General features: G+C 37.4%; 2 protein-coding genes across 5 annotated transcripts in view; one reads left to right on the forward strand and one right to left on the reverse strand.

The window, feature by feature from the left end:
* Positions 1-16,042, reverse strand: part of ERP44 (endoplasmic reticulum protein 44) — a 91,852-nt gene extending 75,810 nt beyond the window's left edge. The window contains exon 1 of one of the 2 annotated variants that reach the window (XM_036888436.2): positions 15,787-16,042. In XM_036888436.2, coding sequence (XP_036744331.1) covers positions 15,787-15,843 — 57 coding nt within the window. In that variant the 5' untranslated portion in view covers positions 15,844-16,042. The remainder of the gene's footprint in view (positions 1-15,786) is intronic. The other variant, XM_036888437.2, reaches the window with a different exon arrangement.
* A 173-nt stretch (positions 16,043-16,215) lies between these two features.
* The window catches only part of INVS (inversin), a 134,937-nt gene continuing 134,529 nt past the window's right edge, over positions 16,216-16,623 (forward strand). For 2 of the 3 annotated variants that reach the window (XM_036888378.2, XM_036888381.2), the window contains exon 1: positions 16,217-16,424. The gene's annotated coding sequence lies outside the window, so the exon portion shown is untranslated. Of the gene's footprint in view, positions 16,425-16,623 lie in introns of all 3 variants that reach the window. The other variant, XM_057498887.1, reaches the window with a different exon arrangement.

The raw sequence follows: 16,623 nt of genomic DNA on the forward strand, positions 1-16,623 counted from the left end.
CAAGAAGTCCTTATTACAGGCCTTTTGTATGATAATGACCTTGCATCTGAAAAACCTAAGACTGTTATAAAATAATGAAAAAGTTACTTCACAGTAGGAATGCCTTTCTACTTGCTTTATTTGACTTTTGCCAAGGAGGTGTAGGTTTTATACTGTTTTATTCATTTGTTTCCTTAGTACCTAGCATGGTATTTGGCATATAGTATAGACTCCACAAAGTTTGCCAAATGAAAAAACAGACTGAACCAAATAACCTTAAAGTTCTTCCATTTTTAGACATTTCACAGTTATGAGACCACAAAAGAAGCCCATATAATAAAGCTGGGAAAGGCCATCAATGACATTTATTTTGCAATTAGAATAGAAGGAATTTTCTGAAATCTTTGCTTGGGGACTAGAACTCAAATTATGACAGTGAAAGGATCTCCTTTAAATTAAAATATATATATAATTCATCATACAGCAAGAATTCTAGAGACCTCCCACACCAAAAAAGCCTTCAGAAAAATATGTAGCCTGCCTGCCTTAGGACAAATTAGCAAGTAAAAAAGTGACAGATCAACTAGAAATCAAATTAAGAAAGTGAATACAGAAAATACTGTACTTGCCATTGGATCTGATTTATAAAGAAAACAGCAAGTCTCAATCTGCTGAAGTTCACAGACTCTCCTGTTGTGGAAATTTTAAGCACAATTTTCTTAATTTACCAGTAAGTGAAATGATTGCAAATGTTCCAATGAACATTTTGTTTTCAGTAATTCAAAACAATGAAGTTTTCAGATAAAGAATTTATCTACGTAGGCCAGACAGTTTTCTAAATGCAGCTCTCTCAAATAAATGATCAAATGTGAAGGCCATCAAAATATTTTTATAATTTTGAATTTCATTTTCAACATCATAAGATATACAGTATTGAAAAATAGGACCATAAACTATAAAAATTACTCAGCTATAATTATTGGTATTATTGTTTAACTTATCATTATCCTAGTCAATCCTCAGTTCCCATCAGCCTCTCTGCCCTCTACTTTATGTCAAATTAGTAATTACTTAGAATTACAAAGTTGAAGAGGGCGCTTGTTCATCTAGTTGCAAAATAGTCGCCCAGTCCTCCATGAAAACATGTCTGGTAGAATGGCCATTTAGCCTCCAACTGAAGACTTGCTATGATAAAGAGCTTTATAAGACAAACCAGTCCATTCTAAAGCAGCACAGCTAGGAAGTTTAACCTTACCAGGAAGAGCATTTCCCTTCTTCACATTCATCACAATTCTATCAGGTACAGCTCAACAAGAGCATATCCGCCTACTCCTCCACAAGCTCAGGGCAGTCGGAGGGGACAGAAGCACTGAACCAGGTACGGCCCGCAGGGAATTCAAAGGCACATTCTGTCCTTTAAGAGCTTCATGACCACTCATGAAAAGTTATCATACAAGATATATAAAGCAAGTATTGTAAGGCTTACAGAAAGCATATTAGAAAAATTTAGAGAAGGCAGAAAAAGAGCAAAGAGCATTGCATGGATTAGATGAGCAAAGTAGTTTCTATGGACGAAGTAAGTGAGTAGCAAAACCTCGGCCATGGAAGTTCATGTACTGCCGTATTAGAAGATGAGGTTGGAAGGCTCCTCTTAAGGGAAAAATCAAGGTGTGGGGAGATAAAGCATAACACCCTTGGAAAGCCAGATAGAGGGCTGATATCTGCGGTAGCAGAAAATAAGAAGCCATGGGAGACTTTTCAGTAAGGGAAGAACATAGTGATCTCAAGATTTAAGGAAGATTAGTGGTTCATATTTTATGACAAAGACTGGAGAGAAGTAAGACAGCTAAGAGAGTGGCACAATTAATACAAGGAAGGGACTGGGTGGGGAAGATTTGCATAAACTTTCAAAAGAAAAACAGGTCATAAAGACAAACTAAAGGGTTGAAAAGTTCAATGAGCCAAAGCTATAAACATAGGTGATTAGCAGAACTGAAAGAGGAGTAAGACTATTTTAGAGGAGGAATTTCTGTGCAGTCACTGTCTACTTTGATTCCACTGGATATATGCCTTGCCCAGTCAATGAGAAAACAGCTGACAGAAGATGAGATGCCTTCTACCAACTAAGCATGAATAATTTGGAAATTGTATTTGGCTACTTTTCTTACCCAGCACTAAAGAACCAAGAAAGTAACTGAGCCCAAAGCACTAACCAAACTTCTAACAGATTCCCAAGTTACTCCAGGCTTTAGAGAGGCAACAGTTCAAAACCTGTGAGTTAAAATGACTAGATGACAAAATGCAATGGGAAGGGAGAAAAGAGAGCTCTTTGCACATTAGGGTAAATCCACATTTACCTCCATACTATCTTCTTTCACTTAAACATAGGTCTTTTCCCTTTCCCCAGCCATTGGGGGTGGGGTTGGGGGTGGGGGATAGAGAGAATGAATTATTCCAGCATTAAAAGCAACAGAGAGACCAGCACTTCCAGAAGAAATGTGGTAGTTAACAGTATGAAATGGTGAAGGGTTATGAGAGGAAGACTTACCAAAGAACAGTAGAATTCACAATTAGAAGGCTACTGTGACCTAGGGAATATATCACAACATTAAATTATGTTTTGTAGTCTCTGATAAGCCGACACCAGCTCCTACATTTACAAGCACTGAATTTACAAACTTAAAAGTTTCCATGGATGCAAATCAGAAAAAATCACCTAGACTGCCTGCCAGTAAGAGATGAAATTAGTCATATGTGGTGTGTCATGCTGGACTTATGAACCAGGGCATTACCAAACATTATTTCAGAACCAAAACATGAAGAGAAATGCTTAATTTACATTTTTGAATGATGTCCAGCAAAAGAAAATGGTTATACACACAATTGGTTTGTTTGAATGATACTGGTTTTAATTACCTAAAATAATGGCTTAAAATACACTGTTATTCAGGTTGTTTAAATGGTTTTTAGCTTAAATAATTTACTGATATAAATTACCCCAATCTTAACATTGGGTTAATAAACTTTAATAGTAATATAAGTGTCCTATATTTCTTTTAGAAGAAAACAATCACCCTTGTTCCTTCTTTGAACTAAAAACTATATAAACAACCTGACAACCATGCATTTTAAGCCATTAAAAAAATCTTCTATCTTATTTTTACAATATTCAGGGATACTTATTAGTATTTCAAAGTAATATTACAAAATAAGTGATAGACTCTTGGAAAAATCATCTCATGTAAGAATATAGACAAACTCTGCTTATTTCCTTAAATATCACAAGCTATTTAGCATTAGAAATAACAGCTAAGATGGTCCAGGAAATTAGTACTACTGCACAAGGAAGTATTCCAGAAATAAAGCAAGCTAAGACTCTGACTAAGGCATTGAACCAACAGCCTTACTTAAAATTAACTACTCCACTCATACCTAGCTAGGTGGTTTCTCTTGCCTCATAGGTCAAATGAGAGAGACAGAAAATCTGATTGTTTCACTACAGAATATGGATACTTCTCAGAATAAAAAGCTATTTCTTGAGGGCTTATCTTACTATATACCTAAAACCACTCCTTTGTTCAAGGTAATAACCAGTGTACATCAAAGACACCTTTATAACAGCATCATGGCCTGGAAAACACAATTTACTCTCTTCTTCTACCCAAGCTCCCATCTTTCATTGGGAGGGATTTGTAGATGTATTAATGAGATTAGAAAAGCAAGACCATATGATGAGCTTTTCTTGATCCAAACTGAAATACCCATCATAAACTATCTTACCCGCCAACAGGTTTTCACCAAATACCTCCAACAGAGTATATAAATTTAAAAAAACATTTGTTATATTCTCAGATTTCATCAAATCTATAAATAGATTATCTTAATGCCCAAAACTTACAGTAGTAGAAACTACATACGCTTATGTATACATTAAGTTTACACCCTACTGGAAGCAATATTTAAAGGACAACTATGACATATGTAAGTTAGGAACAAATGAAACTGTATAACCAATTATTTGAAACCCTCCACACTTACACAAATAGGATTTTTATTTTTGCATCTTTTCAGTGACTAAAAATCTACTGTAATAATCTTCTCTTCCCTCACTAACTAGAGAAAGATTACATATTTCTATAGAAATACCTTCATTTTACAAATATCTAGAAAATTACAACAGTCAGGGATATATTTTTTAAATGATTTTGAGTGTACAAAGTAATAGAAATGATGCCTTTTGTTTGTGGAGCAAATGACATCTTTCAAATAGCAGAACATAAAGCATGCTTCCCACCTTCACTTATTCCACTTACAAGGAATTTCCTTTTATTCCTTTTATGTTAAAAGCAGAAATGCATATCAAGTTAGATTTTTATTTCTATCAATCATAGTTAGCATTTGTCACTATTTTGATAAGACTATGTCATAACTTAACGAGGGGAAGGAGACGAGCTGATAAAAACTTTAAGAAACCACTAATCTTTAGCATCAGACTTTTAAAATAAAAATTCTCACCCATTTACTCATTCCAGAGAGTCAGGAAAGGTAAAAAGTTAGGTACAAGCACAGGAAGATGGTCAGCACAAGGACTACCCTCCTCCAAACTATTCTCTCCATTTCATGACAACATCCATTTAATAAGCTTTCCTTCTCTATCACTACATTACAAAACAAACATATCTCCTCTGTGCCAGACAAGATGCAAAGTCCTTTATATACATTATGTCTTAATCTTACAACCTTGCAAAATAATTATGTCCATTTTTAAAATAGAAAATCTGAGGGTCAAAGGAAATCTGCTTAATAACACACAGCTACAAAGAGGTAGAGACCAGGAATGAGCTACGTCTTCTCAGCTTCAGTCACTCTACCTTCTCATACTGTTGATTATTCTGGAAAACTAGACCCTAGCACTATTTCCATAATGCATCAACTCTCCCTGAAAGGGATGTACCACTGCATACGTAGGCTTCTGGGGAAAGAATCCAAGCAACAAACATATGTTTGAAACGTATACAATTTACAAACACATCTATTATCTCTTTTCCATCATCATAGCAACTCTGAAGCTGAGGTATGAATTAAATTATCCCTATTTTACAAATGAAACTGAAACTTTGCAGTATCTGACATACAGGAAATGCAAGTATTTGCTAAATGGTTAAGACTCAAATAGACTAAGTGGCCTACCCAAACCAGTGGCAGAACAGGGTTCAAACCCAGGTCTCTTTTATTTCTAAAACCAATTGCACACTGTCTACATAATCTATTTTCATCACTATATACTGCATTTAAGTACAAAACTAAGTACAGTTATAAAACACAGCTAGGCAAATAACTTACCCACTTAACATCCCATTTTTAAGCTGTTTTTTGTTAGTATAAGAATGACGGCATAATTCCTAGTAGCTGAAGGCTACAGGGGCTGGAAGTTTGTCATGCCAGCTCATTAGTTCAGTGCACACAGTTTTAATATGACAAGATGGACAATTTGAAAGTTACCAAAAAAAAAAAAGGAAATGTACTCAATCATTTTATTCACTCACTGATTCCCTCATCTAAACAATATCTGTTGAGCATCTGCTATGTGGCAGAAACCAGAAAAGTGTAAGTGCCTACAATGTATCATGGGTACATTCACACAATCTCATTTTGTCTTCCCAAAACTCTGCAGACAAGGTCTTTATCCCCATTTGATGGGTGAGAAAATAGAAGGTCAAAAAGGTTAAATAACTTTTTTAAAGTTAATGGTCACACTAGGAGTCATTTCCAAGTCGTATGAGTACATGTATATGTACATGTGAGCATCATTTCCTCCTGTTTCCCTCGTAACTAGTGGTCTACCAGTCTATACCAGGACCAAACAAGAGTACAAGCCCAGCCCTACTTTGCTCAAAACATACATGTTACTAATAAAAGTCCTTTCAAATATGCACAGAAGAACACTGAAGGATATACATTAAAATGTTATCAGGGTTGGGGTATGCTTTACTTTTTTATTATGCTTTTCTGTACCATCAAAGTGTGTTGTTTTCAGGAATCAAAAAATGTCAGGAAAACTTTAACATTTTGTTAAAACTGCAGGTTGTAACCCATCCTATTAGACACAGAGAATATTTTTAATTTCGCATTCTGGGGCACACTGGGATTAAATATATTGGCTACTCCCAGCAGGGGCAACTGAGCCAAGGCTGCGGAGATCAGTGTTACTGATCTCCTCGTAGGAAATTCTACTTCATCAGGTCAGATGAGCAATTTTTTAAAAATAAAAGGAAGTATAAATAAATAAGTAAGTAAGTAAGTAAGTAAGTAAGTAAGTAAGTAAGTAAGTAAGTACAGAATAAGGGAGATAAAGTATCAGCAAACAATGTATGTATTGAATGTGACTGGGACAGTCCTACATTTGGGGCTCTGCACCTGCCTTTAAGATTCCTTCCTCAAGAAATTCAAATGACTAACTCCCTCACCTACTTCAAGGCTCGCCTTCTCAGTGATGTTACAAACTACAACTTCCCAATGCTTAGCTCCACCTTTTTTTCCCAAACACTTAACAAAATTATTGTGCTTTTAACTTGTGTAAGGTATTGTACTAGAAACTAAGATCTGAGAATAAGAATATGTGATACTTTTTACCACTTTGCTTCACAAAATCGTAGAAGCATGCAAATAACACTTCCTATGAGTCAGACATAACACCTGTATTATTCTTCAGAAATTAATATGCAAGATCAAGAAGCAGAGCCAAAATTTCAGCCCAAATCTCTGACTTCTCAACCAAACATTCTTTTAAAAGTTTTCTCTTTAGCTGATATGCTTTCAAGTTATCATTAAGAGAAAAATACTTCAAATTACTTCAAAAGATACCCTAAGACCCAAGTACTGGCACAATAATAAACTGGACTATTTCTGAAACAAATAAGTAGGACATGCTTTAAAATGCAGTACATTTTTTATTAGTTCTAAAGGAAAATTAGGGTCTCTGTTCATTTTAAGATTAAACTAAGAAAGAACTAAGTAATTTTGCAACACTGAGGTACTTTTGTTAATTGTGAGATCAGAAGACTTCCTAGGAGAAGCACCATCCTCTTATAGTAAAAACCAGTGCTATCTAGAAAGCTTGAGGAATGAGCCAGCTGTTTGAGTAGCTGTTTTCTAAGAAATTATTTTGATTACAAAAAAAAAAAAGAGTAGCACTTCTTTATTCTTAGCTTGATCAGAACGTGAACTCATTATAGAAGAGAGAGCTTGTCACTAGCTAGCTGAGATTTTACTGTACTTGAGCCAGAACCACAGTAATAAAGTCAAAGGAACTGAAAATGTTCCCATTTCTTCTCCCAGGATAACTCTCAATCATGATACTTATCTTATACTTTAGATTGTTCTTTAAGCAAAGAGACTTCAATGGGGTGTTAGTAATTTAAGAGTTGGGATTTTGCCCTACATTTTCCAGAACTTTAAATACAATAGAACAGCTAAACAGCAGGCATGTAAATATGAGTATCTTGTCCAAAGGACCAAGAAATTTTAACTTCACTTAATATTTTATTTTATAGACTTATTCATGATCTCTACTCCATCACTAAATCTTTTTTCTTCACACTTTGGAGTTGGCTCAAATTTCTTAGAAACTGCTTTAAATATTAAATATTAGTTTATCTTCATGAGCTTATATAATTTCTGGCCATTTTAAAGTAAGCAGAAAGAGATGCATGTTAATTTATGGGTTTATCAAGTTAGAAGATTAAGCTCCTGACAAGGGTATCCTTCTAACATCTGAAGCAAAACATATCAACAGGCCATCTTTTTAGAGGTAATTTTACTAATATGTAGATATGTTCTTATTCAATAGAACTTCCCCAAAAGTATTTCTAAAGATGTAGCCCTCAAAAAGGATTTGACCACAGACAAATTGCAGGCCTTCAAATCCCAAAGTCACAGTCACACTCCATCAGAATGCCCACTAGACTCCCAGTCTATTCAATGCTACTCGATTTTCAAGTTAAAAAGTAAGGTCTCAAGAAATAACATGACTTGCCCTATGTGACCTTGTGACTAAGGATCAACACCAACACACAGACTCTTTGATTTTCTGTTTGAACTAGTATTCTCTAGTGACTCCTCAAATTTACCACCAAGCAACCAAAAGCCAAATCCATGCTCACTGCTAAAATAACTGGCATTTTTCAGGTTACTGCTGTCCCATCGACAGGCAAGATAAATGTTCCTCACAAGCTATGAAATGCTACTTGAGGCATTTTCCTCATTCTGGGTTTCTGAAACAGAAAGAGCAAAGCCCTGGCCAGCACTATCCGACGGCACTTTCTGCAATGGAAATGTTCCATATACTGCATTGTTCAATACAGCAGCTGCTAGCCACATGTGACTACTGAGCACCTGAAATCTGACTACTGTGACTGAGGAATGGAATTTTATATTTTATTTAACTTTAATGAATTTAAATTTATAGCTCAACTCTAGACAACTGTAACTTCAGTCATTATTACCACATGTGATCCACTCATGGTTCTTCTACCTCTTCCCACCTAATGAACTGAGCAAGACACTAAGGTAGAGTCCCATGGAAATAAAAAGGGCTCCAATTCCTTTTTTCTAGAGTCAAGAATTCCTCTGATTCTTGAAGAAAGAACTTTTTAAAAAATATTTTAAATCCAATTACCAAAAGTCCCACTACTAGACTGTGATCATCTTAATGAAGAAATGGAAGTAGTTTTTATACTCTACTATTCACCCAACACTTTCCTTTAGGTCAACTACTACTAGAATGTCTGAGCTGATGTCCTTCTTTTTCATTGCTTTTCTCCATTATATTAGTAGTGTTCATATCTACAAACTCAGTCACTTAAGAGTTCAAATATAATGCTCAAGGTTCTATATAATGAAAAAAATCACAAGTGTGGAAGAATCACAGAGATCTTGACCACATTATCACCAAAGGAATCAAAGCACTTTGAATTTTATTTCAGTCTTTACAAGGGCATACCTGAGATCCACGGCATTACACAAGAGACCTCTCCAAAGTAGCACTTTTCCCTCACCTCCTGAATTGAGTAATCAGCTGGTTAGAATCCACTAAAGACAATGATTTTTATGTTAGCTGAGGTAATAATGAGCTGTCTTAACGGAAACTGGCCAACGGATTTGCCAGCTTCTTTAGGGCTAATTCTATCATCTGGCCATGTCAGCAAGCCACACAGAAAGACTTCTTAAAAAAACAAAAACAACAGATATCTAACTCATGTAAAAGATTTATTAAGATATTGAAAGGCACAACCCTTTTATTCATTCCATTCAGGACTGAAAACCAACCCATCAATTTAACCCTTCAAGGCCTACTGTCATCTTTCCTCAAGAAGACTTCTCTGATTCTTCCACTGAGAAGTAATTTGTGTCCTTCAAACGTCTACAGTTGTACTTCACACACTTTAAGAGGCATATGTGAATCAGCTAGGCCCGCTGTTACAGTGCAGACGGCTTCAGGAGGCTTGGTGTGAGGACGTCTGGACAAGCTTCCAGCTGATGCAGATGCCGAGGACAACCACACTTCTGGGCACCGAGATCTATAACCCCTTTCTATAAATATCTTGAGGGCACCTATCATTTTCCTTCTGGAATTCTAGTCATTTACATGCACATTGTCTCTCCCAAAATGAATTATAAATTTCCTGGAAGCATGATGTGCCTCTCAGTTACATTTTCCTCTTCCATAGCAGATAGCAAAAAGGTAAGGTCAGTATCAGAAAAGCTGTGACCAAAGCATGCTATTTTCCTAACATTGGGTAACAGAATGAGGAGGCACAGAGCTGCAACTTATTTAAACTTAGCAGATTTGTTGAGGAAATATCCAATCAAATAAGACAACTATTGTTAGGGGAGTCAGTGGAATATGTTTTTTGAAAAACAAAATACTACATCAAGAATCACTGAATCATCAAGTCCAATGTGCTTACCTTAGAGGCTAAAAAGTTTAGTCAGGTGATTTATCCAAGGTATGGTGTTTAGTATGTGGAAGAGATGGAATTTATACATAGGTGCCCAGATATCAGATCCAAAATTTTTTGCATCGTGCTACCTCCTGAATAGACACTAAGTGAATAGACAAAGAATTAATATGTTCCATTGTTCTCAAACTATATCTTGTGAGTACATCTATCCTGAATTACTGGAAGGGAGTAAGAATAAACAACTTTCTGAAAAGGGGACAAATAACATGAACACATACAAACACACAATAATAAATTGGCCCAGATTACAAAACCACTCAATGCTGATCAGAGTGTGAGGAAGTGGGCATACTCACACACTAGTGGTAGAAATTCATACACATTGGTACAACTTTTCTGGGGCAATTTCATGGGCAATAATAATGTATCAGAAATTATCAATAGATATACCACATGACCCAAGAAATGTAATTCTACAGAAGTATCCTGAGGTTATATTTGGAGATTTCCAGGATACACAATGTATGTATATCTTCTGTACATATTTTTATAACTGTGAAACACTGGAAAAAAACCAATAACCTAAATGTCTTAACAAAAGATGAAGTAAATTATAGTGCATCTATCTGTAGGTTGAACTATCATAAAGCTATTAAAAATCTTAGTCTTCAGTATAGAAAGGGTTTTCAATAACTGCAGTAATTAGATATATTCTCCAAGGCTTTTAGAAGTTTTAACTCATCAGAAATATTACTGAATTCAGATAGCAGAGTATGTTCCAGTGCCTCTCAATTTAGATGCATCATAGAATCAACTTGGGAAATAAAGACATAAGAACTTGAATATAAATGGCCTATGCACATAAAAAAGCTCAGTCATGCTCATATTAAAAGAGAATCCAATTAAAATACACTTAGATACCATTTCTCACCTCCCAGATTGACAAACACCCCATCTTTTGACATCCTATTTTATTAACAAGTATTTGGGAAACTGTTACACTATTGGTGAGACCACAGTACGGCAAAACGCCTGTACAGAGGAATTTCACACTATCTAGCAATAGCTACAAAGTTACATATACATTTAACCTCTGCCTTAGCAACTTCAATTACAGGAGTTTATCTCAAAGATACACTAGGAAAAATATGTATGCACATGCTAATCTTTGCAGAATTCTTCGTTACAGCAAATGAATGGGAACAATAATAAGGGATTGGCAAATCTACCCCATGAAGCAATAAGCAGTTGAAAAACAAATAGGGAATATTTCTGTCCTGTTCTTTAGGATATACTTTCAAGCTAAAAAAAAAAGGCAGAGAAAAGTATGAATATGCTAGTTTATCAAGAGGGAAGGAGAAACAAATATATACATACAAAAATACAAGTTGATTGTTTATTTTTTAAAAAAAGGAAGAATTAAAAATTGAAAAATAATTGTTAAGGTTTCTTCTATTAGCAAGGAGATGAGTAGAGGACCAGGGATAGAAGCCAGACTTATGCAAAAATACTTTGCTTTATAGATTTGGTTTTGGAAGCAATAAATTTTACATAATTATAAAGTAGAAGATAAATATTTTAAAACTAAAAATGAAAGCTAAATGAAACAAATGAACCTAATCATGTATTGGGTTGGTGTTAAGACCACGTAAATTTAATTACAGATGTATAGGAAACAACAGAGTAAGATAAAACCACAAAATGGCAAAACTCCTGTAGAAAGGAATATTCAGCAATATCCAGAATGTGGGTAATTCTATAGGATAGAGGGTCCAGTTTCCTCAACAGTAGACTAAAAAGGGGGAAAAAACGGGATGTATGCACACTATATGACTGGAATGTCAACTGGAATGTATGCACACTATATGGCTCTTGAGTTAAACACTCATTTGTTTAAAAAACTTTTGAAACAGGAAAATCTGAACATCAACTAGATATTTGATGATATAAAGGAATTTTTCTTAGTTTCTCTACAAGTGACAATGGTATTTGGTTTTACTGTTTAATTCTTATCTTTTAGAGAGACCTAAAGAGAAAACAAATCATGTGAGAAAAACATTTTTTAAACCAATGTTCAGGTCCCACGGACAAAACTGCCGTGGTAGAGAGCCCTGACATCATTTTATTAAAACAGCCCCAAGTGATTCTAAAAAGCAACTAGATTTGTAAACCGTGTATCTGGGATGAGTCCTGTCAACAGGATAAAATAACTCACCTAGTTATAAACGGAAATACATACACGTTTCCAAAAGTACTCTTCTTGAAGACTGGAATCTGTACTTATTAACTGGCACTAATAGCTAAAACTGACATCTCTGAATTGTACTGTTCTTATTTTTCAGGTACTTGTGAAGATTTTAATTAAATGTTTACTTAGCTCTCTGATTTACTAAGCTTCCTAACCTAAGGGAACTTTTCTTCCTACACATATTCAACAAACCAGAAGCAACAATGGCACAGCCTTAATGTCCAAGCACAAGGTAACCAGGACTAGTAACAACTGATGATCTGTAAATATAATTACCAAGAGATTCAAGAAAACATCAATATAGCAACTGAAGGGGAGTGTTAGAAATCTCTGATCCACAGAAGAGGTGCCTTAAGATGTATCAGGTAACATCACTCCAATTTAGTCCTATTTCTCTTACCTGACCTTTTCAAAACTCATGTACACAACCAACACAAGAACAATTACTAAGAAATAATTAATTTCAGGGAAAATGATCACTTTCAATCCTGAATAAACCCATCTCAGAAATACAAGCAGAAAAGGGCTAATAAATGAGTAACTGACTCTTTGTTTAGAGTGATAAATGAAGTTATATTCTATGAGCTACCACATAATGACCACATAGTGAAATGAAGAAATGATGCCATGATACAGCTGGTTTTGACTCTGTCTGATTCAAGCAACTCTCAAAAGCCACACAACTGGGAAGCCATTTCCCAATCCATACATTATATTAGCAAAAAATCTTGCCATCTCCATCTTTCAAATCACCCACAAAATATGAAGAACAGTTATGAGGGCAAAGATTACATAAAGTTAAGAACTAAAGTTGTAATCACACAGCTAATGGATTAACCCAAAACCTAACAGAAACAAAATATACAGTGAGATACATGAAAGGTATCAGGATTAAGGCCTCATTGTATTTGCCAGGTGACTCCAATTTCTCTTCTGATTTATCCAAAATCAGTGCATCTAGACCGTCTCACTCTGTCCAAGACATGTTGCACATTCAGTGGAGTTAAAAAATATATTAAAGGTGTGGGGTGTTTCCCCAGGTAAGCATGAAGTAACAGAACTCATTCTCTAAGATCTTCACTTTAAATGTATATATACAAGCCCGGGAAAAAAGTTATCACATTGAGCTTTTGTGTTTAGTTACCCACCCACCCCAGGAAGATTTTTTTAGGCATAGAGTGGTATGTACCAAAAGTCTTGCTTTGCTTTTTTTTTTAATTGGTTGGTTGATTGACTGCGATCAGGGAACAAATTACTTGCCTACAGAAGTCTACTACTATATGTGTCAGCGTTATCTTATGAACAGCACCAAATCTGACTAGTCTAGTTCTTTAGGGCTGAGGTGTATAGTTTGCCTGAAAAAAATCACTGTAGTAAAATATCAGTAAAATCACAGCATTTTAGAGCAGATCATTTAAAGAAAAAATGATGACCTCAGCTAGGTGGGAACTGTGAGATTCAATGGCTGTATGTGGGAGGGAAGTCTGAGAGAGGAAGTTAAAGGGTGGAGGAAGAAAGTACATTGGGGAAGATAAGGATATATTTTTAGACAGGTGAGATACTGAGTAAGCAGGTTCCATCAGTAAGACAGAATTACCAGTTAGGTAACTCAAGTTATGATTAGACAGATGTTTTATAAATATTTGCTAACGAGTATATGACCATTAAAACTACTTTGGTAAACACTGTGTTCAAATTGAATCTAGCTTGACTCATAATTCTGGTTTATTAACCTTTTCCTGGGCTTTATTTTCCAGCCCATTAATCTTTATAGGTATTTCCTAAAATGTTTTCTAAGTTTCTATTCCTCTACATTTACTTAAATAAATATTCAAAAGGTTGACTGGATTTTAGAACTGGAAAAAAAATTCCTTCTTTTTTGTACTTAACAAGATTTGTAGGTTTTCTGTAATAAGAATGAGTTATTTCAAAATAAATTCTTTCTCCTTCTCGAAGTTAGCTCTACAACCAAACCTATCATTCCAGGGAAGTGCATCTGGTATAGTTTTCCTATTCAGTATTTCAACTTTTCTTTCTAATGTCTTAAGATTTTTGCCCTTTGTATTTTTGGTAACCTAAAAGTAATTTCTGGAAGACAACTTATAATTCAGGGCATTTTATGGGTAAGGAAAAGATGAGTAATCTGGGGTCTGTAAAGAGAGAGTGGTCTGTGATGGCAATGAGTATTATTCTGGTACTTGTAGGTGAACAGACCCACCATGTATAATTACGAAGAAAAAGCTCTAGAGAGAAAAAATTCCCTCCATACAGAAGTCTCTCACTGCTGTATGAGAAGTGACAATAAGACATCATTTAATATTACCATGTTTATATATAACTTTTAGTTCTCAAAAGTACTTTGACATTCTTGTTAGTTTTTTTATAGTGTTTTTCCTCCGAAAAGGTCAAATACAGTAAAATACTTTTGAATATCACAAAGACTTGCAAATCACAAAGAAAAACGGAGAGAGAAAAGAGGAAGGGAGGATAGGAAGAGAGAAATTAAAATGATCTCAAAAACACAGAAATCAAATTTTAATGTAATATGGTGGAATAAGCTCTGCAAGACCCGGTTCTTTCTGCCAGTAACCAGCTATAAGGACTTCCTGTGAGTCAAATATGCTTCTGAAATTGTAAAGAAAGTGTTTTGACTGAATGTTCATCCTAAATTTGCCTTTTTTAAAATCTACAATTATTTTCAAATATTGTATTATAGTAACAGCTCTTTAAAATTCATTTAGCCATATGGCATAGTCCTTCACTTTTGTCTCAATCTGACCTGCAGCCTGCACTACTTAGGTTGCACACTCCAGATGTACAGTACTTTGGAGGAAGAAGGCCTGGGGAACAATTCCTTTATAAGATGGGATGAGCTGCGCAGATGAGGGGATACAGGAATGAGTTCATATTTATGCAAAACACCTGGTAACAATCAAATCAGAAGCACTTCGGAACTCTGCTTAAATTTCGAGGCTGAGCAGGGTACAACAAATTTTGAAGGGGTCCTTGAGCTGAGGCTTTCAGGTAATCACAGCCTCCACCCTTCAAACCTTTATTCCCCCAGTGGGACACTAAATCAGTCTCCAGTTCCGGGTTCCTAACCAATCGCATCAAGCCACAACACAGGGCTCTGCCAACATGGGCACCGTTTCAAGGCTCTAGAGATTCACAAGACCCCGGCACCTGTCGACCTCACACCGTTCCCAAAAGGAGGGGGTGAGAGGAAACAGCAGGTCTATACCCAGTCTTTTCGAGTCAGGCTAGCACCAGGTTCACTAGCCCTCGACACTGAAACCACCTCCATACGCCAGGGAAAGAGGGAGCTCCTCGCCGGGACCCTCCCACGTATCCTTCACCCCAGGACTAATTCTCCTGTGTTCAGATGCTGGCCTCGGACCGTGGTTCCTCAGGTCTCGGGGACCCGGGCCTGCGAAGCCGACAGACCGATGCAAAGAGTGAATGCAGCGGGGGAGGGTGCACTCCTCGTCCCCAGAGGAAAAGACAGGAAAGCTGGGGACAGGGGCATCCATGTTTCCCCTCGGCGAGGGCGGGAGGACGCCGAGCTTCTTCCCAAGGGTCTGTCATTCCTTCACTTACCAGGAGCAGCAAGGAGCATCCGAGGTCGGGTAAGGATAGGAAGACGGCAGGATTCATGGTAACGCTGGGGTCCGCGGCTAGGACAGGCGTGGGCGGCTGGGACGGGGCAGGGCTGGGTTAAGTTAGGAATGGGCTGGGCTCCGGGAGCCGGCGGCAGCAGAGAATTCTCCCGTCGGCGGCACCTCGTCCTCTAGACCCGGAGCTCCAGCGGCGAACACCCAGGACAACTTCCAGAGAGGCCTCTCATACCCTCACTTCCGGGTCCTGCCAACCTCGGGCCACGTCGGGAAATGTAGTCCCGCATCACTCTCACTGAGCACGTCATCGGGCATCCAGAACTTCTTTCCCGTCAGCCTCTCGGCCCGGGTCCGCCGAGTCCTCTGAGCGCGGAGCCCTGTGGGATATAAGCGGCGGTGGGCGGGGTGGGGATATTCGTCTGCGATCAGATGATGGGAACTACGATTCCCAGAGGGCGGTGCGGTCCAGAGGCTCGGGCGGCCTGCAGAGGGGCTCTACTTTCTGCCCGGTGAGGTCTGTCCCAGCCGGTTGTAGTGTACTGTCCCGGCGGGAGGGGCGGCCCAACGGGGTTTGTACCTCCCGGAGCCGCCCCCGGGACGTGAGTCCTGGAGGAGGCGAGGGTGAGTAGCAGGGGTCTGGCTGGGGAGGCCCCGACCGATCTGCACTACCTTGGCCCCTGCCTGGACTCACGGCCCTCCCGGCGTGGGCTGTGGCCTGATCTTCCATCGCTGGCCTCCTCGCCTGCTGCCTTTTCTTTCTGCGCTAATTCTTGCATTATAAAGTCTGAGCCACCTCTCAGGGTGTCCGCTGAATGAGTCA

This window comes from Manis pentadactyla, chromosome 3 (assembly GCF_030020395.1).
Source record: "Manis pentadactyla isolate mManPen7 chromosome 3, mManPen7.hap1, whole genome shotgun sequence".
NCBI classification, from domain to species: Eukaryota; Metazoa; Chordata; class Mammalia; order Pholidota; family Manidae; genus Manis; species Manis pentadactyla.